This window comes from Stegostoma tigrinum, chromosome 42, assembly GCF_030684315.1.
Source record: "Stegostoma tigrinum isolate sSteTig4 chromosome 42, sSteTig4.hap1, whole genome shotgun sequence".
In the NCBI taxonomy this organism is placed as follows: Eukaryota; Metazoa; Chordata; class Chondrichthyes; order Orectolobiformes; family Stegostomatidae; genus Stegostoma; species Stegostoma tigrinum.
In genome coordinates this window covers 11,991,444-12,014,920 of record NC_081395.1, presented here as the reverse complement: position 1 = coordinate 12,014,920, position 23,477 = coordinate 11,991,444, and the positions used below count along the sequence as shown (strand labels likewise).

At 46.6% G+C, this 23,477-nt stretch overlaps 1 protein-coding gene across 1 annotated transcript in view; it reads right to left on the bottom strand.

Moving 5' to 3' along the window:
• Positions 1-23,477, bottom strand: part of LOC125449469 (WD repeat-containing protein 26-like) — a 52,075-nt gene that overhangs the window by 12,053 nt on the left and 16,545 nt on the right. Inside the window, exons 5-8 of the mRNA XM_059641584.1 lie at positions 11,728-11,825; positions 5,180-5,336; positions 2,101-2,239; positions 984-1,124 (exon numbers count right to left, since the gene is read on the bottom strand). Coding sequence (XP_059497567.1) covers positions 984-1,124; positions 2,101-2,239; positions 5,180-5,336; positions 11,728-11,825 — 535 coding nt within the window. The remainder of the gene's footprint in view (positions 1-983; positions 1,125-2,100; positions 2,240-5,179; positions 5,337-11,727; positions 11,826-23,477) is intronic.

The window sequence follows — 23,477 nt, the reverse complement described above, 5'->3', positions numbered from 1 at the left end:
CCCCTGCATCAGCGTTAGGGCCAGTGACAATGTCTCCTCCAGTGAGATAGCTCATCTCCTTCCTGCAACAACACTCATCGAGCAATTTGGGGTGGCACGGTGTCTCAGTGGTCAGCACTGCAGCCTCACAGCACCAGGGACCCAGGTTCAATTCCAGCCTCAGGCAACTGTCTGTGTGGAGTTTGCACATTCTCCCCGTGTCTGCGTGAGTTTTCTCCGGGTGCTCCAGTTCCCTCCCACAGTCCAAAGATGTGCAGGCTGGGTGGATTGGCCATGCTAAATTGCCCGTAGTGTTCAGGGGTGTGGGGGTTATCAGAGGGATGGGTCTGCGTGGGATGTACAAAGGGGCGGTGTGGACTTGTTGGGCCGAAGGGCCTGTTTCCACACTGTAGGGAATCTAATCTAATCTAATCTATTGCTTTCCACGGGGCTCAGAAAGTCGGGGAGTTGGAGTGGGGCAGGAGATGGCAGTGTGCCAGCACTGTCACTGCACTCGCAACCCAGAGGCTCACACTTTGGAGAACTTGGGGTTAACTCCCAGCCAAGGGCAGCTAGTGGATTTTAAATTCAATCATTAACAACCTGGACTTGAAAGCTGGTGTCATGTGATGGTGACAGTGTGACAACTATTGTCAATTGTTGTAAAATCTGGGTCTCTCATGCCCCCTTTTTGTTTTAGGGGAGGGAGATCAGCAGCCCTTACCCGGCCTGGGCCTACCTGTGGCTCCAGACACTAGGGCGACGTGCTTCATTGCTAACTGCCCTCCATCAACAGTCAAGCGAGCTGCTTGGTTGATAGGTGACAAATGTTGGCCTGATCCACATCCCAAAAGAAAAATAAAGCGCATATCCCAGCGTACCTGCCCGTGCCCCGCTCTCCCCAGTGCATATCACAGCGTACCCGCCTGTGCCCCGCTCTCCCCAGTGCATATCACAGCGTACCCGCCTGTGCCCCGCTCTCCCTAGTGTATATCCCAGTGTACCTGCACATGCCAAAGCCAGAGCTCAGAGCAATCATCAGGACCACAGGCGATTAAATAAGTGTCATCCGGGCTCCAGACCAGATAGGAAACGCCGTACGTGTGACCTTCCAATGTCTTCAGTAACTTCAACTGATGTGTTTCCTGGAGCGGTCGAGGGAGAGGAATCCAGAGAGACCAAAGGTCAGGAGCAGCATGATACAGGCAGAGAGAGCGAGACAAAGAAGCAGGAGATAGAGAGACACACAGAGAGAAGTGTCAGAGAATTGGAGACACAGTGGGGGAGGGGAAGCGAGAGCGAGAGAGAAGAACAAAAGATGGGAAAGAGACAAAAGGAGAAAACACGAGTGAGACAGACGAACTGAATGAGAGTTCTTGACCAAGCCACATGTTACTTAGCAACTTTATCAACTCCAGACAGAGAGAGAGCCCGACAGACAGGGCAACAGACACGCTTAGGGGAAACGAGAAAACGGTCCAGTACAACTCCCGTAACTCCATCATCGCTTCTGCCCAGGTCACTGGGAAGCACAATACTTTAACAACGCATTTACAAGTTTGGGACAGGACAGTCGCTCTCGCTAAGTGGCAGGGTGGGGTTGCTCTCAACTGGACCTCAGGGCCATGCATTTCGAAGGAACACCCATTGCCACTGGTCAATCAGCAATGGAGGTCTGAGGCGACAGAGTGACTTGCATAACTTTAGAAACGTAGGTGGGTCATAAAGGACAAAAGAAACCCAGCTAGAAAAGAGACTATGCGAGGGAACAGCCAGGTTACCTACAGAGTAAAGCTTTCTCTACTCTTTTAAACAGTAAGTAAATATCCCTCAACACTGTCTCCATCAAACACACTCAGGACAGCAACAGCACTGGGTTAGACCAAAGTAAAGGTCACAGGCCTGTGACAGTGCAGTGGACATCAGATGTTAAAATGAGTGGTCGGTAGCTGCTCACTGGGGATTCCCTGCTGAGAGAGGCAACATGATTGAGCCATTAGCTCGATGTTATGAAGTACAGTTGAGGCTTAACAAAGCTAGTAAGTAAAGGGGCTGGGGGTTGAACACAGCCTCTTCAGTTTTCACATTGAGCAGAAAGGAGTCAGGGTGGGGGTCACTCACAGGATCGACCTGCCAAATGATGACTGCGTTGTCTTTTGATCCCGTCGCCAGCTTGGTGCTGTCGTTGGAGAATTTGCAGAACCACACTTCATTGCAGTGCTCAGTGAGGATCTGGCGAGTGTAACAGGGAAACTGCCTTCTGTAGAGCCAGAATACAAGAACAGACACAAGCCATTAAAGACAGATTTCATTTCCCACCTCTCTGCCCAGACGTATCCCTGGGGTCACTCGTGCTGTGCCACACACTCTCTCAAAGCACCTGGAATTTCCATTTGCTGGGACAAAACTGTCAACGTCCAGCTGTTAATAATCGAGGTGAACAAGGGTCATCATGACAAGCAAGGGGAGAACCAGGGAGAAGTGAGTCAACGCTGACCCATGCAGTAGACTGGACAAAATCGTACCCTCACACCCACCTCCAGTGTTCTTTAGTCTGCTGCTAATTCTCACAGCAATCTTTCCAACAGGAACTCCACTTGTAAACAAATTGCATTGTAACTGCACAGGCCTGCTAATGCCCTCTGTTTCGAAACAAAGGGATTTCATACTTTAAAGCCTCAGATTGGCAAAAGGCCCATTCCCACCCCCCCATTCTGTCTGTGATGGCGTTCGGAGCAAACGATTCATCTGTTTGTTAGGCCTGACTGTTCTTCCTTTACAGATAGTGATCTAATTCCCTTGTGAAAACCTCAAATGAACCCAACACCCAGCCCTCCAACGCTCTCAGACACCATATTGCAAACCTCAACCGTTCTCCGTGTGCGCCATTGCTCCTTTGACTAATTATTTTAAATCTGCATCCTCTCTATCGTGACTCCCCGACTCTCTACTCTACCGAGCTCCTTCCTTATCTTGGATGCCTTGCTCAAATCTTTTCTCTAACGAAGCCAGCCCCCAACTTTTCCAACTATCTTCGTCACTGGATCATTCTTGAAAGTTTTTTTGTCCTCCTCTTCAGAACTTTCACATCCTTCCCAAAGGTGCAAGATCCAGAACTGGAAACAATGCTCCAGCTGGGGCTAACTTGCTGTTTTACACAAGTTTAATACAAGCACATTGTCCTTGTGCTCTATGGACCTGTTAATAGAGTAAAGCACATTGTATGCTTTGTTAAGTGTTCTCAATGTGTTCTGCTGCCTTTAATGAACAGTGCATACATACACCCAGGTCCCTCTGCTTCTGCAACCTCTTTAGAATTGAATCATTTCTATTACATCGTCTCTCCATGTTCTTTCTAGTGACACCTCAAATTTCTCTCCAAAAGGGCTTCACCTGACTTTTGCCTGCCCGTTCCACCAACTTGTTCATGTCATTTCAAGCCGGCTCCACTGTGCAGCGAGGCCTGATGGCGGCCTCAGCTCTACTTTCTTACTGACTCTGGTCACCCTGTTATAGGCAGAATATTCTTAAACCAGAGAGGGCTCAGAAGAACATTTACCAGGATGTTGCCGGGAACGGAGAGCTTGAGTTATAAAGAGGGGCTGGCTAGGCTGGGACTTTCTTACCCTGGGAGTATAGGAGATTGAAAGATGACCCTACACAGAGGTAAGGCAAGTGTTGTTTCCCCAGGGTGGGGGGCTTCACGACAAAGGAGCAAAGTTTTAAGGTAAAGGATAAAGGTTTTAAAAAGAAAAGGCATGAGAGGTGACATTTTTAAAAAAAAGAGAGTGCTCAATGTGTGGAGTGACATTCCAGGGGAAGTGGGGGATAAAGGTACAGTTACAATGTTTAAAAGACATTTGGATAAGTACATGAACAAGAAACGTTGAGTGATATGGGCCTAGTGCTGGCAGGTGGGACGAATTCAGTTTGGGATTACGGCCGGCAGACACTGGTTGGGCCAAAGGGCATATTTCCTGTGCTATATGACTCTGTGACTCCCTCTTTTGTCAAGAATCTATCTACCACTGCCATGAAAGTATTCAATGACCAGTTTCTGCTGCCCTCTTCAGGAGGAGAGCTCCAAAGGCTCACAGCCATCAAAAGAAAAAAAAATTCCATCTTACTTCCATCATTAATGGACAACCCGTTATTTTCAAACTGTATATCCTGAGTCTAGTCTCCTCCATGAGAGGCAAGCACCCTCTCAACATCCACCCTTGTCAAACCCCCTCAGGATCAGATCACAGTTGGACACTGTTGTTAGGTGCCTCAACACTGCTGCAAGAGCATATACTCCTCAGCCCTGCTGAGTCACATCCCGGGTTAACCCCCTCTTGATAATGCTTTAGAGTGGGAAAAGTAGGCCCCAGTACTGAATTGTAGGGAGCCCCCCCGCAACACACTCTCAATATCCACTAACCACTGCTCTGTTTCCAGTCACTTGGCCAATTCTGTGTCCGGGGCTTCAGGAATAGTGCAGCTGGAGTCCTGCGGTAACATCCGAGGAACCAGTAGGTTGGATACTCCCAGAAAGGATTATCATCCAGGGTGAGATTTTAAACATTAAGGGCAGCCAGAAGCCTGGAGAGGAGCAGGAACAGCCTGTAGCCTGCAGCAAACCAGGGACAGCGGCCAACAGGCCCAGAACAAAGGTGGCAACTGGCTGGGAATTGGTGCAGCCCAGTCAGACTAGGTGGAAGCCCTTAGAGGAAAACTTTATTTCTCATTGTCCTAATTTATACTATGCATGTCTGTAATGCAGTGGAACTTTTTTCTTTATTCTCTACACCAAAGACTTGTACCTAGGTACAATGTACCTAAGGTGGTGCCGCATGTTAGCGGCATTGCACACTTTTCAGTGTACTCCTGTTCTTGACATGGAACAATAAACTTAATTCTCTCTCTCTCAGAATCAGTTTCAGTGGATAACTGGAGAGATTAACACCTTATCTTTGGAATAAGAATCAGGATCAATAGATCACAGCACTGGAGACGTCTCCCCACAGAGATACAATGTCAGAGACGTGCTTAGACTTTTAATTAAAAGCATCTTCCCTCCCTCATCTGCTTCTCAAGTCAACTGAACCATGTCACAGTTCCCTCGTGTGGACAGGGTTGGGCTAACACTCCTGAGGGATTGCCTACGTGCTGAGCTTCATTTCTGAGAGGTGGGCAGAACGCTGCCTGTTCCTGTTACCTGCTGCAGGCATGGTCCATGAGCAGCGAGACGGAGTCCAGGTTGGTATCAGCCTTGGTGTTGTGGTAGAGGCACCGGTCCCTCTGTAATTCCACCGCTTGTCTGAGCAGGGTCTGCAGACGCCGGGGAGGTAGCATCACAGACGGCGGCAGGTACGCTTCAGGGAGAAGGACAGAACTGTTTTGTCAGATTGCTTACTTGCAGTTCATAACATTCACTCGGTCCCTCTCTTGCCCTGCTCACAACGTCTATCCCAACCTGCCACCTGCAAAATCATCCTCTATCTGGCTGTGACCACCCCTCCCCATCATGTTTTACCAACGACCAAACAGTGATGGATTAAAGGTGACATGATCAGTTAGACCACCAGATGTAGGAGCGGAGGCAGACCATTCAGACCATCAAATCTGCTCCTCCATTCAATGAAATTGTGACTGATCTGATCATTCACATTCCTGTCTTTTCCCCAGAATCTTTTGCTGATTAGAAAGCCATCTATTGCAGCCTCTAATCTACTTAATGACCCAACCTCAACAGCCCTGTGGTAAAGAATTCCACACACATACTACCTCATCTGTCTTAAAAGGGAAACTTCTTTCTTCTGAAATTATGTCCCCTGGGCCTAGGCTCCCCCACAGGGGGAAAACAATCTCTTCTGATAGAGTCATAGAGCTGTACTGCATGGAAACAGACTTCTCAGTCCAACTTGTCCATGCTGACTAGAAGTCCTACATTCATCTAGTCCCATTTGCCAGCATTTGGCCCCTATCCCTTTAAATCCTTCCTATTCATGTACCATTCCAGATGTTTTTGAAATGTTGTAATTGTAGCAGCCTCCACCACTTCCTCTGGCAGCTCGTTCCATGCACACATGCCACTTAGGTTTCTTATAAATCTTTCCCCTGCCACCTTAAACCTACATCCCTCTAGTTTTAGAGTCCTCTACCCAAAGTAAAAGACCTTGGCTGTTCATCCTATCCATGCCCCTCATGATTTTATAAACCTTTATAAGGTCACCCCTCAGCCTCCGACGCTCCAGTGAAAATAGCCCCAGCCTATTCAGCCTCTCCCTGTAGCTCAAAGCCTCTGACCCTGGCAACATCCTTGTAAATCTTTTCTGAGCCCTTAAGTTTCACAACATCCTTCCAGGGAGACCAGAACTGAACGCAGTAAGTGGCCTAACCAATGTCCTGTACAGCGCAACATGACCTCCCAACTCCTGTAAGCAACATATTGACCAACAAAGGCAAGCGTACCAAATGCATTCCTCACCGCCCTGTCTACCTGCGACTCCACTTTCAAGGAACTATAAACCTGCACTCCAAGGTGCCTTTGTTTGACAACGCTCCCCAGGACCTTACCATTAACTGTACAGGACCTGACCTGATTTGCCTTTCCAAAAATGCAGCACCTCACATTTATCTGAATTAAACTCCATCTGCCACTCCTTGGCCCATCAACCCATCTGATCAAGGTCCCCTTGTACACTGAGATAACCTTCTTTGCTGTCCACTACACCTTCAATTTTGGTGTCACTTGTAAACTTATTTACCATACCTCCTATATTCACATCCAAATCATTTATATAAACCACAAAAGGCAGTGGACCCAGCACCGATCCTTGTACCACACCACTGGTCACAGGCCTCCAGTCTGAAAAGCAACCCTTGGCCACCACCCTCTGTCTCACACCCTTGAGCCAGTTCTGTACCCAAATGGCTAGTTCTCCTTGTATTCCATGTGATCTAAACTTGCTAACCAGTCTACCATGCAGAACCTTGTCAAACAGTGGGACCCATGTGTCCTTGTGCACCAGACGCTGAAGGTAAGCAGGCAGGTGGAGCAGGCAGTAAAGAAGGTAATGGTATGTTGGCTTTCATTGTAAAAGGCTTGGAGTACAGGATCAGGGATGTGTTGTTACAGGTATACAGGGCCTTGGTGAGACCACACCTGGAATATTATTTGCAGTTTGGATTCCTTTAAGGAAGGATGCTCTTGCTCGAGGGAGGGCAGCCAAGGGTTTACCAGGCTGATTCTGAGGATGGCAGGTCTGACACATCAGGAGAAATTGACACGGTGGGGATTGTTTTAGCTGGAGTTCAGACAAATGAGGGGGGATATCACAGAGACTTATAAAATTCTAACAGGACTGAACAGGGTAGATGCAGGGAGGATGTTCCCAATGGTGGTATGTCCAGAACCAGGGGTCACAGTATGAGGGCTTGGGGTAAACGATTTAGGTCAGAGACGAAGAAGACATTGTTTCACCCAAAGAGTGGTGAGCCTGTAGAATTCATTACCACAGGAAGTAGGTGATGCCAAATCATTGAATGTATACAAAAGGTGACTAGATATAGCACTTCAGCCAAATGGGATCAAAGGTTATGGGGAAAAAGCAGGATTAGGCTATTGAGTTGGACGATCAGCCATGATCATGAAGAACGATGGAGCAGGCTAAAGTGTCAAATGGCTTCCTCCTGCTCCTATCTTCTATTTTACTATGTACACCTTATTGAAGGCCACATAGATTACGTCCATCACTCTGCGCGCATCAATCCTCTTCATTCCTTCAAAAAACTCAAACAAGTTAGTGAGACACAATTTCCCCCAACACAAAGCCATATTGACTATTCCTGATCAGTCCTTGCCTTTCCAAATATTTGTAAATCCTGTCTCTCAGGATTGCCCCCAACATGCCCACCACTGATGTCAGAGCCACTGGTCTACAGTTTCCAGACTTTAACCTTACCACCTTACTTAAAAGTGGCACCACATTTGCCAACCTCAGTCTTCCAGCATCTCACCTGTGGCTATTGATGATACAAATGTCTCGGCAAGGGGCCCAGCAATCTCTTCCCTAGCTTCCCTCAGAACTCTAGGGCACACTTGATCAGGTTCTGGGAATGTATCCACCTTTATGCAATTTAAAGATGTCCAACTCCTTCTCCCCTGTAATCTGGGCAGTTTTCACAAAGTCGCTGTTTATTTCCCCAAGTTCTCAATCTTCCATATCCTTCGCCACAGTAAACACTGATGCAAAATACTGCGGTTCCACACATAGGTGGCCGTCCTGATCTTCAAGGGGCCCTGCTCCCTCCCTAGTTACCCTTTTGTCCTTAATGTATTTGCTGAATCCTTTTGGATTCCCCTTAACCACCCTACCTGCCAAAGCTCTCTCACGTACCCTGTCAGCCCTCCTGATTTCCCCCTTAAGTATGCTCCTGCTGCCTTTATACTCTTCTAGGGATTCACTTGATCCCTGCTGTCTATACCTGACATACGCCTACTTCTTTTTCTTGACCGAAACCTCAACCTCTCTAGTTATCCAGCATTCCTTACACCTACCAGCCTTGACCCTTGCACTAACAGGAATATACTGTCTCTAGACTCTCATTATCTCATTCCTGAAGCCTTCCCATTTTCCACCCCCAATCAGCTTTTGAAAGTTCTTGCCTCACACTGTCAAAATCAGCCTACCCCTAATTTAAAACTTTAAATCCCATCTATCCTTTTCCATCACTATTTTTAGAACAATCGAATTATGGTCACTGGCCCCAAAGTGCTCCCCCACTGATACCCCAGACTCCTACCGTGCCTTATTTCCCAAGAATAGGTCAAGTTTTGCTCCTTCTCTGGTAGATACATTCACATACTCAATCAGAAAACCTTCTTGTACACACTTAAATTTCTCTCCATCCAAGCCCTTAACACTATAGCAGCCCCAGTCTATGTTTAGAAATTTAAAATCCCCCACCACGATAACCCTATTATTCTCACAGATACCTGAGATCTCGTTACAAGTTTGCTTCTCAATTTCCCACTGACTACTCGGAGGTCTATAGTACAATCCCAAATAGGGGATGATCACCATGTTTCTCAACTTCAATGGATACATTCCCACGAATAGCCTCCCTAAGTACAGCTGTAACGTTATCTCTAACCAAAAACGCCACTCCCCCTCCATTCTTTCCCCCTTTTTCATCCCTCCTACAGAATTTATACCCTGGAAAATTTAGCTGCCAGTTCTGTCCATCCCTGAGCCACGAAATTGCTATGACATCCCAGTCCCACGTTTCCAACCATGCCGAGTCCATCTGCTTTACCCGTCAGGCCTCTTGCACTGAAGTAAATGCAGTTTAGTTCATCAGTGCTACTTCGTTCTCTGCATTGTTCCTGCCTGCCCTGATTGTTTGACTTGCTCCTTCTCCCAACTGCACCAGTCCTAGATCGATGACCTCCTTCCTCACTGTCTGCCTGGTTCCCACCACACCCCCATTCCCTTTTTATTTAAGAAAAACCTGCCTAAATCCTCCTCAGCAGCTCTGGTAAGTCTGCCTGCTAGAATATTATTCCCCTTCCAATTCAGGTGCAATCCATCCTTCTTATACAGGTCACTTCTATCCCCAGGAGAGATTTCAATGATCCAAAAATGTGAGTCCTTCCCCTCTGCACCAGCCCCTCACCCACACATTCATCTGCTCTATCCTCTTATTCCTATTCATCAGCTTCTGGCACTGGGAGTAATCAAGACATAACTACCCTCAAGGATCTACTTTTTAAACTTCTGCCTAATTTCCTAGTTTCTCTCATCAGAGCTTCGTCTTTTTCTTTTCCAATGTCATTAGTTCCAATGTATACAATGTCTTCCTGCTGGTCCCTCTCTCCTTCGAGAACATTCTGCACTCTGTCCGAGCTATCCCTGATCCTGGCACCAGGGAGGTAACACACCATTCTGATATCACTGTGTCGACCGCAGAAACGTCTGTCTGTGCCTCTGACTGGGGAGGCCCCTATCACATTCGATTGCTTGGAACCTGACTTACCCGTCATTATATTACAGCCAGTCTCGGTACCAGTAGCCTGGCTGTCAGTGCTACATTGCCGAGAGTCCTTCAGCCCCAACATTTTCCAAGACATCATATTTGTTCGAGATGGGGATAGACTCCTGCACTACCCGCCTACCTCTCCTGGAGATAACGCTTTTAGCTGACTGTATTGGAGGTTTCTCTACCTTCCTGAAACTGCCACCCATCATCCTCCGACTGCTGAAAACTCCTCATTGACACTCGAACTGATGCATGTGATCTGACGGTATTTGCAACCCAGCATACTTCCTGCAGATAATCATCACGGACACTGACATTCTCCCTAATCTCCCACATCTGACAGGAAGAGCACATCACTCTGCCAAAAAGCTATCTTTGCACCCTAACAACAAGGAAAGAGCACAGTCTTACTGCTCTAAAAAACACTGCCCTAGGATAACTTAGTACCTATGTTTTACTTCTTAATGTTAAATCAAGAGACAGATCTCAACAAAACAAATAAACATAAAAAAACTCCACTCTACTCATTACTGTACAGATTTACAAAAAACAAAGTTAGGTTACACATTGAAAAAGCCACTTAGCTGCTCCCTTGCTGTGAGCTCCCCACACAGGCTTCCCCCAAAGGTCAGCTGTGAATTTCACTGTTTATTCATTTTCTTAGAATGAACTCCTATGTCCTGAGATACTTGAAACTAACAGCAGAGGCAGTCAGCTGTGCAGGTTCACTGATCCTTCTGTTAACATCTCACTTCGCTCTCTCTCTCTCTTTTCCTCCTCTTTTTAAAGATATGGGTGTGATGTCTGCCATGCTGCTTTGCTGGGCGGAGGCCAAGAAATCTGGAACTTCACTAGCAGGAGACACAGCCTTCAGGGCAAGAACACAAACCAAAGACATTGCGTAATGTGCACATCGACTTGACTTCCCGCCAGAAAACAGAACACACCTCACAGCACACCGACAGATGTAAAATGAAGCTCCCTCTAACCTGTACAAATTAAAGCAAAGCTTTGCGCACTTTTAAACCAAAAGTAAAACTCTCTCTCCAGTACCCCTTCAAACACTCCCAGGATGGGTCAGCACAAATTACATGCAAGTAAAGCTTTCACTACACTGTCTCCATAGAACGTCCGCAGAACAAGGGACTGCAGGGGGGCTAGATATACATCAAGACTTTCTCTACTCTTTTAAATGAAAATATTTGAGACTGTCACCATCAAATACCCCCGTGACAGATATAGCATGTATTAGACATACTGTAAAGCTCTACCTACTCTATTAGACTCAAAGTAAATGTCGCCTGACACCGTTTCCATCAAACAGCCCCAGTACATGGTTAGATACAGAATAAAGCTCCCACTACAGTGTCCCTACCAAACTCCCAGGACAGAGACATCACAGGGTTAGATACAGAGTATAGTACCATTTACACTTTGAAAGTAAACATCCCTCTACTCTTTTAAACTGAAAGTAAAACTCCCTCAACTTTGTCCTCAAGCACGCCCAGGACAGGTACAGCACAAAAGTAAATCTGTGCCTCAGTTTTGACTTGCAAATGTCATCACACTTGGCAACAAATACATTACTGCACTCCCACGCCAGTTCGACTGTGACTAACACTCGGTGTGTCTGTCAGCTCCTTTCTGTGGTCACTGAGCACTGGGAGAGCAGGCAGGAAGAGCAGGGATGACGATTCAGTAAAGCAACCTTGCAGGACTCACTGTGAAGTTTATCGAGGAGTTTGGTACGTGACAAGCTGCCCTTTCCCTCCCATTCTGCCTTCGCTCGAAGATCTTCTGCGTCACTACACATCAGGTATCTGATCAGGAAGACAAAACAAAACACGAGAGATTATTTGAAATGGCTCACAAATATCATAAAAGTCCCTTCCCTTGCACAAATCTTACTTCCAGCTTAGGATGCTTACCTGAATCTTCTTTTGCAAGGTGTATTTCCAATTCAACCTTTCCGCCCAGCAAAGCAGCATGGCAGGCATCACACCCATGTTTAATCTGAAACCTCCCCCTCATTGGTCCCCCTTCCCTCACAACTCTTCCCTCCCAACTCTTCCCTCCCTTTCTAGTGCTCCTGTCCTTACCATGCAAGTGTCTCTGTCTGTCTGTGTCTCTGCCTCTCTGTCCCCACCCCCATCCACTCACTCCAATAAAATGGTCACGGTAGCCTGGCAGGCTGTGGCCTCTAGGTGGGGTTGAAATTCTGAAACCTCTCCACCCACATCTGTAATCACCTTGTGTATGGCCTATCTTCATGAATTTACCATGGGTGATGCCACAGGCAGTTTTATGGGGCTCAAAAGGTCAAACATTTAAGCAGGAAGTGTCCATCAGTTTATTTGTGCACTTCCATCTACAACCTCTTTGACCTTGGGGTACCCCGAGGATGCTCCAGAAGCACCCAGAGATCTGCGAGGCGTCCCACACCCGGCCACAACGAAAGAGTTGAGAAAGACCGGCATTTCTTACAGCAATGTTTTCATTTCCAGGATGGCCCAAAATGTTTGCCCCAGGGCTAATGAAGTACTGTGCTAGGTAACCTCCAAAGGCAGGCCGAATAGCACTCCCTCAGTACTACGCTGAGGGGGTCAGCCTGCATCAACGGTTCAAGTTTCTGACGCTTTCAAATCGACATGCTTAATCGCCTGACATGCCCATCTCAGTTCCTAATCCCAACCCTCATGCCTTTATTTTCTCCGGACTGAATAGTCCTGCTTTGTCTCCCACATTCTAATCCCGTATAGACTCAACGTAATTTGAAACTCCACTCTCCGTAATCTGATACGGTCTCAAGTCCTTGTTTTCACGGGTCTCTCCCTCTCCTGGTTCTCACGCTTTGCAATTCCCTCCCAAGATCTCTCCTCCTGGAGTCATACAGCACAGTGTGTTCAACTCATCTGCGGTGACCAGGCACCCCAATCTGACCTAGTCTCTTTTGCCAGCATTTGCCCCATATCTCTCCTAAACCCTTCCCATTCATGTACCATCCAGCTACCTTTCAAATGTTGCAACTGTACCAACCTTCACCGCTTCCTGTGGCAGCTCATTCCACACACGCATTATCCTCTGTGTCAAAAAGTTAGGGCCATTTTAAATCTTTTCTCCATCTCACCTTAAACCCTATGTGCTCTAGTTTTGGATTCCTCCGTCCTAGGAAAAAGACGCTGGCTATTCACCCTGTCAATGTCCCTCATGATTTTATAAAGCTCTATAACTCTCATATAACTTGCAATGCTCCAGGAAAAATAGCCCCAGCCTATTCAGCCTTTCCCTGTAGCTCAATCCTTCAATTCCTGGCGACATCCTTGTAAATCTATTCTGCACCCTTGAGTTTCACAACATCCTTCCCAAAGCAGGGAGACCAGAATCAAATGCAGTCTTCCAAACGTGGCTTCACCAATGTCCTGTACAGCCACAACATAACGCCCCAACTCCTACACTCAATGCACTGACCGATGCAGCTCTGGCTTTCTTCCTGTAAACTGACTTCTTTGACTGGGCTCTTGGCTGGTTGCCTGAATCTTTCCTTACTTGGCCACACGAGTGCATGTTGCTGTAGGGGGTCTCCCTTCCTTCTTTTCCTGACATCCAGCAAAAGGAAGAGAGTTTACGGCAAGATTTTCAAGTAGCATTTCAGCTGTGGCTGCTGACTTTCAGTTGAGTAGGAATACTTAGATCATGGCTGCTGGGTATCTTAACTCCGTGCATTCTGCTTGGCTCCCTTAATAACTAAGGCACTATACACCAAGGCCTTACTTGAACTGCAGCAGCTGCAGGTGTTCTAGGGACTGGGGACATCACCACCATTTATTGCACATTCCTTTGAAGGAGGCTGCGGGGAGCTTCCTTCCCAAACTATGGCAGTCCACGTGCTATAGTTTTTTTAAAAAGTTTCATTACTGGAATGTGGAACTTGCTGGTTGGGCCCAGTATTTATTGCCCCATCCCTAGCTGCCCCCTTGAGGTGGTGGTGGGGAGCTGCCTTCTTGAACCGCTGCAGTCTGTGTGCTGTGGCTGGACCCACAATGCCCCTTAGGGAGGGAATTAGAGGATTCTGACCCAGCGACGCTAAAGGAACAGCCCATATATTTCCAAATCGGGCTGGTGAGTGGTTTGGGCGGTTTCTTGCAGGGGATGGTGTTCCCATACATCTGCTGTCCCTTGTCCTTCTAGATGGAAGTGGTTGTGGGTTTGAAAGGTTCTGTCTGAGGATCTTTGGTGAATTTCTGCAGTGCATCTTATAGATAGTATACACTGCTGCTACTGAGCGTCGATAGTGGAGGGAGTGAAGCCTTGTGGATGCGGTGCCAATAAAGCAGGCTGCTTTGTCCTGGATGGTATCAAGCTTCTTGAGTGTTGTTAGGACTGCACTGATCCAGGCGAGTGGGGAGTATTCCATCACACTCCTGGCTTGTGCCTTGTAGATGGTGGGACAGGCTTCGGGAAGTCAGGTGGTGAGTTCCTCACTGCAGTATTCCCAGATTCTGGCCTGCTGTAGTAGGCAGTGTGTTTACGTGGAGAGTCCAATTGAGTTTATGGTCAATGATACCCCCCAGGATGTTGATAGTTGGGGGCGGGTGGTTTCAGTGATGGTAACACTGTTGAATGCCTTTGAGCGGTGGTCAGATTATCTCTTACTCCTGAGAGTCATAGCCTGGAATTTGTGTGGCGCGAATGTTACTTGCTATTTGTCATCCCAACCCGGGATATTATCCAGATCTTACTGCTTTTGAACATGGGCTACTTCAGTATCTGAGGAGTCACAAATAGCACTGAGCATTGTGCAAACATCAGTGAACATCCCCAATTCTGATGTTATGGTGGAGGGAAGGACATTGATGAAGCAGCTGAAGATGGTTGGGCCTAGGACACTACCCTGAGGAACTCCTGCAGAAATGTCCTGGAGCTAAGAAAACTGACCAACAACCAAAACCATCCTCCACAGCACTGTTGATGACACCTTCCATTACTTTACTGATAACTGACAGTGGACTGATGGGGCGATAACTGACGGGTTGGATTTGTTCTGCTTTTATGTACAGGACACACTTGGGTAATTTCCCACATTGTCGGGCAGATGCCAGTGTTGTAACTGAACTGCAACAGCTTGGCTCGGGAGGCAGGAGGTTCTGGAGCACAAGTCTTCAGTACTATTGCTGGAATGTTGCCAGGGCCTGTTGTTGCCTTTGCAGTACCCAGTGTCTCCAACCGTTTCTTGATATCACGTGGAGTGAACTGAATTGGCTGAAGACTGGTATCTATAATGCTGGGGACCACTGGAAGAGGCCAAGATGGATCATCCACTCGGTACTTCGGGCTGAAGTTCGCTGCGAATACTTCAGCCTTATCTTTTGCACTGATGTGCTGGGCTCTTTCATCATTGAGGATGGGGATATTTGCAGAGCCTCCTCCTCCAGTGAGTTGTTTAATTGTCCACCACCATTCACCACTGATGTGGCAGGACTGCAGAGCTTAGATCTGATCCGTTGGTTGTGGGACCGCTTAGCTCTGTCTATCACTTGCTGCTTTTGCTGTTTGGCGTGCAAGTAGCCCTGCTTGGTGGCTTCATCAGGTTGATACCTCATATTCAGGTATGCCTAGTGCTACTTCTGGCATGCCTTCCTGCACTCTCCATTGAACCAGGGTTGATCCCCTGGCTTGATAATAATGATTGAGTGGGGGATATGCCAGGCCATGAGGTTACAGATTGTGCTGGAGTACAATTCTGCTGCTGTTGATGGCCAACAGCACCTTGTGGATGTTCGTGTAAGTTGCTAGATCAGTGCAAAGTCTGTCCCATTTAGCACGGTGATAGTGCCACACAACACGATGGAGGTCATGCTCAATGTGAAGGTGGGGCTACCTCCACAAGCACTGTGCAACCATCACACTTACCGATAGTCATGGGCAGGTGTACCTGCAGCTGGCAGATTGGTGATGGTGAGGTCAAGTATGCTTTTCCCTCCTGTTGGTTCCCTCACCACTGGACCAGACTCAATCCAGCAGCTATGTCCTGTCGGACCCGGCCAGCTTGATCAGTAATACTGCTGCCGAGCCACTCTTGGTGGTGGACACTGAAATCTCTTACCCATAGTACATCCTCAGTGCTTCCTCTAAGTGTTGTTCAACATTGAGGAGTATCGATTCATCAGCCGAGGGAGGACAATATGTGGTAATCAGGTGGTTTCCCTCCTGGCTGTATACCACTGTGCTGCCAGGTCTGTCCTGCCGGTGGGACAGGACACATCCAGGGATGGTGATGTCTGGGACATTGTCTATACGGTATGATTCTGAGTGTATGACAATGTCAGGCTTTTGCTTGACTAGTCTACGAGACAGCTCTCTCAATTTTGGCACTAACCCCCAGATGTTCGTAAAGAGGACCCTACGGGGTCAGCAGGGCTGTTCTTCTGCCGTTGTCTTTTCTGGTGCCTCGTTCGATGCAAGGGGTTGCATCCAGATTCATTTCTTTGAGATTTTGTAGCGATTGGTACAACTGAATAGCTTGCTGGGCCATTATAAAGGGCAACCGATCCACAAATGCTGACCCACAATGCCCTTTAGGGAGGGAAGTTCAGAATTTTAAACCAGCAATACTGAGGGAACAGCGATACATTTCCAAATCAGGATGGTGAGCAGCTCAGAGTGGAACTGCAGGGGGTGATGTTCCCATGTATCTGCTGCCCTCGTCTGTCTGGATTGAAGGTTTGAAGGGTGTTGTCAGAGGAGTCTTTGTATATTTCTGCAGTGCATCTTGTATTGCTACTGAATTTTAGTGGCAGAGGGACTGTACGTTGAAGGGGTGGAAGTAATGTCAGTCCTAGGATGGCATCCTATTTTGTGCGCGCTGGGATGCAAGTTTTTGCTTTCTACTTCCACAAATGTGCTGGAATTGTATATTGGAGAGATTTCATGGTTCTCTAAGGGATAGTGAATTATTGAAGGTGGTGGAGCCAGGCAAACAGACAACACACTGCTCTTTATGTTCAATACGTGAAGTTGGAAAGTTCCATGTATTGTTCAAAGAAGTAGTGACTGTTTAACAAAGGGAAATAATGAGTTATGTAAATTATGCTATCACAAGATTTGGTTAAGACATGCTTAAGGTTTCCAAGGACAGCTGATATCCCGTATGTGATATCTTTTGTCCACAGTTTTTTTTGTGATTTATGTAAATGATCTGTGGATGAATATAGGAGATATGGTTGGTAAATCTGAGGATGACACCAAAATTGGAGATGTGGACAGTGAAGGAGGTTACCTCAATGGGACTTTGATCAGATGAACCGAGGAGTGGCAGATGGAGTTTAATTTAGATAAGTGTGAGGTGTTGCATTTTGTTAAGGCAAATCAGGACAGGACTTATACACTTAATTGTAAGGTCCAGGGGAGTGCTGCTGAACAAAGAGACCTTGGAGTGCAAATTCATAATTTCCTTGAAAGTAGAGTCACACGTAGACAGGATGATGATTATTGGCCAGCGCATGGAGTACAGAAGTTGGGAGGTCATGTTGCGGCCATACAGGATATTGGTTAGACCACATTTGGGACACTGCATTCTGTTCTGTACTCTCTGCTATATGAAACATATTGTGAAACTTGAAAGGATTCAAAAAAAGATTTACAAGGATGCTGTGTGCCAGGACTGGAGAGTTTGAGCTACAGGGACAGGCTGAACAGACTGGTGTTATTTTCCCTGGAACATCAGAGGCTGAGGGATGACCTTATAGAGGTCTATAACATTATGAAGAGCATGGATGGGGTAAATTGCCAAGGTCCATTTCCCAGAGGAGCCCAAAACTAGACTACATAGATTTAAGGTGAGAGGGGGAAAGATTTAAAAGGGACCCAAGGGGCAACTTTTTCACGTGGAGGGTGGTGTGTGTGTGTGTGTACGGAATGAGCTGCCAGAGAAAGTAGTGAAAGCTGGTACAATTACAACATTTAAAAGGCATCTGGATGGGCACATGAATAGAAAGGGTTTAGAGGCATATGAGCCTGAACTAATTTAGGATATCTGGTGGGCATGGACAAGTTGGACTGAAAGGTCTGTTTCTGTGCTGTATAGCTCTATGACACTTTATCTGTGTTGAGCCACAGTCTCACATGCGAATGGGGAGTAGATGATAAATTGCTTTCAAAGATGTGAGAAGTAGAGATAAACAGAAGAGGGCCTATCCTTTTAATGTGCAAGACTGGGGCAACACTTTGCACAAACTGGGGCCCTCCTGGACAGAACTGTTGTCATAACTCTCAACCAACAAATTCTGGGTGTTCACATCTCCCTCTCCCTCACAATTTGTGATATTCACCCATCCACACACAATTCAACCCACTTTTCCCAAGTTGACACAGTGATGGGGCAGGAGGCTGAGCCCGTGATTCCTTCCCCCCTTCCACCGACGCGTGCGCGCACACGCCACTGAACGGGGCTGGGATCTGTGCCTGCGATGTGCTCTCTTACACCCTCAAACAGAGGAAGACGGAGGTCCAGACACAACCCTATCAGTCTACTCTCAGTTAGCAGTACAGCAATGGAAGGTTTCACTCAGCTCCTGAACTCATTACAGCCTTGGTAAAAATATGGACAAAGGAGCTGAGGTGAGTGTGACTCTCCTTGAGGTCAAGGCTACATTTGATCAAGTGTGGCATCAAAGAGCTGGAGCAAAACTGAAATCAATAGGAACTGGTGGTGGGGGAGGGGAGAAACTCTCCACTGGTTAGTGTCATACCTAGCCACTCTACATGGTTATCATTGCTGCAGGTCAGTCATCTCAGTCACAGGATACTGATGCAGGAGCTCCTCAGGGGACTGTCCTTATCCAACCATCTTTAGCTGCTTCACAGCAATGGCCTTCCCTCCATCATTAAGTCAGAAGTGGCGATGTTTGCCAATGCTTGCACACTGTTCAACAGCATTTGATATTCATCAGATACCGAAGCAATCCATGTTCAAACGCAGTAAGACCTGGTAAACTTTCAGGCTTGAGCTGGCAATGCTAAGTAACATTTCTCACCTCAAATGCCAGGCAATGAGCATCTCCAATAAGACAGAATCTAAACATCAGCCCTTAATAGTCATTACCATCACTGAATTGTGCACTTTCAACATCCTCACGGCTACCATAAAACAGAAATTGAACCGCATTAGCCATATAAGTGCAGTGGCGACAAGAGCAGGTCTGAGGCTAGGAATCCTACAGCAAAGAACTCACCACCTGACTCCCCAAAGCCTGTCCACCATTGACAAGGCACAAGTCAGGCATGTGATGGGATACTCCCCACTTGCAGCGTTCAATGACGTTCAAGCAGCTTGACACTATCCAGGCTTGTCTGTCTGTGGATGGGGTACCATTCAGTAACAGTGTGCGCTACTTACAAGATACCACTACAACAACACACCAGGGCTACGCAGCACCTTCTAAACTCATAGACCCTACCATCTTGAAGGACAAGGGCAGCAAATATATGGGAACACCACACCCTACAAACTCCCTTCCCAGTCAGTCACCATCCTGATTTGACACTGATCTATAGGTAAAAATCCGGGAGCCCTCCCACCCACAACAGGACTATAGGTGCCCCTACAGCACATGCATTGCAGTTCACAAAAGCCTCTCAAGAGGCAATTCAGAATGGGCAACAAAACTAGTGACAACATCCTGTGAAGGAACAGCAAGGTTGAAGACAGAATTGCATAACGCTCAGTCATCAGCTTTTTATGAAGCAGCTAACCAGTGTAGTCTCACAGCTGTCACACTGAGAAACTGCACAAGGGCACTGGAGATCAGGTTTCACTGAAGTAACAAACACTGATGTGGGAGGTCTAATATCCAACTTTACATGCAGCTGCTGAGTTATCAGTGATTAAAAAAAAAAATCACTGCCTGAAACTACAGTAGAGGATTACTTTTCGTTTTTGAGCCCGATCAGCTAAGTATTTCATCTTGATTGTCAATTTACTATTATTGTCACATGTACCTAAATACAGTGAAAAGTTTGGTTTTGTACGTAATATAGGCAGGACATATCATACAAAGATCATAGAGAGACTCAACAGAGCAAGGAATACAAAGTTACTGTTGCAATGAAGCTGCATAAAAAGATCTACATTAGATTTAAAATTTGAGAGGTCCATTCAGAAGTCTCATAAGTGGGGAAGAAGCTGTTCTTGAATCTGTTGGCCTGTATGTTTGAGCTTTTGTATCTTCTGCCTGACAGAAGAAGTTGGAAGAGATTATAACTGGGATGGGAGGTGTCTTTGATGATGTTGCCTGCCTTCCCAAGGCATCCAGAAGTGTAGATGGAGTCAAAGGATGGAAGGTTGGCTTATGTGATGGACTGGGCTGTATTCACAACTCTAATTTCTTATGGTCCTGGGCAGAGCAGTTACTGTACTGAGCGTGATGCAAGCGGATAGAATGCTTTCTGTGGAGCACCTAGAAAAGTTGACAACAGTCCTTACGGACACGCTGAACTTCCTTAGTCTCCTGAGGAAGAGGAGACGTTGTCATGCCTTCTCGCCCATCACATCCTGAAAACTGTCAGCAGGAAGCGTGTTTGGTTGCGAATCCTATTGGACCACACAGATCAGGTAAAGGCAAGGAGGAATTTACAAGAGTAAGGGGTGAAATGGACAGCAGTTTCAGGAAGGTGGGGACACAGCTAATCAGGTAAATGGTTTCCTCGCTAGAAATGGTAGGAGGGGTAGCCAGGTAATGCACATGTCTGTTGTAGCTATCCTCATCTCAAACAGGTATGCTGTTTTGGATGCTGAAGCAGAGATGGCACGGGGAGTGACCACTCAGCCAAGCATAGCACTGACAGCCAGGTTTCTGGTACTGTGATTGGCTCTACTGAAATGAGGGAGTATGTCAGGTCCCATGTGATTGATTGTAAAGGGGTGTCTCTAGTCTGGGGCACAGACAGGCATCTTACTGATAGCCACAGAAACATTAGGATGGTGCGTTGCCTTCCTGATACCAGGGTCAAGAACATCTTTAGGGTGGATGCAGAATATTCTTGAAAGGGTCAAAAAGTAGGAGGTCCTTGTGTAGATTGGTACCAACAACATGGACAGAGAAGGGGAGGAGCCTCTGTACAGAGTATAGGAAACCAGGCAGGAGGTTAAAAAGTAGGTCCTCGGGGGTCGTAATATCTGGACCACTACCGGTATCAGGTGCTAGTGACAGCAGCAGGAGGATAGAGCAGATGAATGAATGGTTGAGGAGCTGCTGCAGGGGTTAAGGGTTCATATGACTGGGCCATTGGAATCTCTTCAGGAGAAGAAATGACCTGTCCAAGAGGATGGCTTATTCTGAATTGGAAGAGGACTAAGGGAGGGAGATTTGCTAGTGTTACTCAGGAGGCTTTAAACTAGTAAGGGGGAGGGGCAGGAACCAAACAGTGAGAAAAAAGGCTGAGGCTGGTATAGTAGATAAGAGAAGGCTAATAATCAAGGCAGAAAACAATTTGGCAGAGAATGGGGTAAGACTGAGAAATTAAACTGCATTTACTTCAATGCAAGAGGCTTGGCAGGGAAGGCAGATGAGCTCAAGGTGAGGTGGAGAACTTGGACTGGGACATCATTGCTATTACAGAAACGTGGTTCAGGGATGGAAGGATAGAAACAGGGACAAGAGAGGAGGGGGGAGTGGCACTTCTGGTTAGGGATAACATTACGGTTGTAATTAGGGAGGGTATTTTTGGGAGATCGTCCATTGAAGTTATATGGGTAGAACTGAGAAATGAGAAAGGGATGATCATCTCATTGGGATTGTATTATAGCTCCCTCCCTCCCAAAATAGTCAGCATGAAACGGAGAAGCAAATGTGAGGATATCTCAGCTATCTGTAAGAATAATAGGATCGTAATGGTAGGAGATTTTAAACTTTCCGCACATAGACTGGGACTATCATAGTGTTAAGGGCTTGGATGGGAATGAATTTGTTAAGAGTGCACAAGAAAATTTTCTTATTCACTAGGTGGATACACTGACTACAGGAGGAGCAAAACTTGACCTTCTGTTGAGAAAGGAGGCAGGGCAAGTGACTAAGGTGTCAGTGGTGGAGCACTTTGGGGCCAGAGACCATAATTCTATTTGTTTGAAAATAGTTATAGAAAAGGGTAGAACTGATCAAAAGCTAAAGTTCTAACTGGAGTAAGGCCAATTTTGACAGTCCTTTCAAAAGTTGATTGCGGGCAGCTATTCATAGGTAAAGGGGTAATTGGGAAGTGGGAAGCCTTTAAAAACAAGTGAATGAGTGTTCAGAGACAGTATGTTCCCATTAGTGCGAAGGATAAGGCTAGTGGGTGTACGGAATGCTGGATGACTAGAGATATTGAGGCTGCAGTCAAGAAGGAAACGGTATAGGCAGCCGGGATCAAGTGAATCCCAAGGAGAATAAGGACAGTAGGAACATAACTTGAGAGAAACCAGGGAAGACAAAAAGGGGACATGAGATAGCTTTGGCAAGAGTTAAGGAGAATCCAAGAACATTCTCTAAGTACATCAAGGGCAGATGAGAAACAAGGGAGAATAGGGCCCCTTAAAGATCAGAGTGGCCACCTACACGTAGAATCACAAGAGACGGGTGAGATACTAAACACATATTTCACATCAGTATTTATTGTGGAGAAAGACATGGAGCTAGAGAACTTGGGGAAATAAATGGTGATATCTTGAGAAGAGTTCATATTACAGAAGGGGGTACTGGAGGTCTTAAAATGCATAAAGGTAGCTAAATCCCCAGGATCTGGTCAGGTACATCCAAGAACTGGCAGGAAGCAAGGGAAAGAGATTGCTGGGCCTTTTGCTGAGATATTTGTATCATCAATAGCCATGGGTAAGCTGCCATAAGACTAGAGGGTGGCTAACGTGTTGCCATTATTTAAGAAAGGCTGTCAGGAAAAGCCAGAGAATTACAGACCAGTGAGCCTTATGTCAGTGGGTATGTTGTTGGAGAGATTCCAAGCGACAGGATTTACGTGCATTTAGAAAGGCAAGGACAGATTAGGGAGAGTCAACATGGCTTTGTGTATGGGAAATCATGTCTCACTAACTCTTTTTTGAACAGCTGACAAAGATTGATGAAGGTGGAGAGGTAGTCATTTTCGACATGGATTTCAAGAAATAGTTCGATAAGATTCTGCTTGGTAGATTGGTTAGCAAGGTTAGATCACCTGATTTCCAGGGAGAGCTAGCTATGTGGATACAAAATTGCCTTGAAGGTAGGAGACAGAGAATGGTGGTGGAGGATTGTTTTTCCGACTGGAGGCTTATGACAAATGGTGTGCCACAAGGATCACTGCTGGGACCACTGGTTTTTATCATTCATATAATGATTTGGATGCGAATATAGGAGGCATGGTTCGGAAGTCTGCAGATGACACTAGAATCAGTGGTGAGTTGGCAGTAAAGGTGGTTATCTCAGAGTACAACAGGACCTTGATCAGAT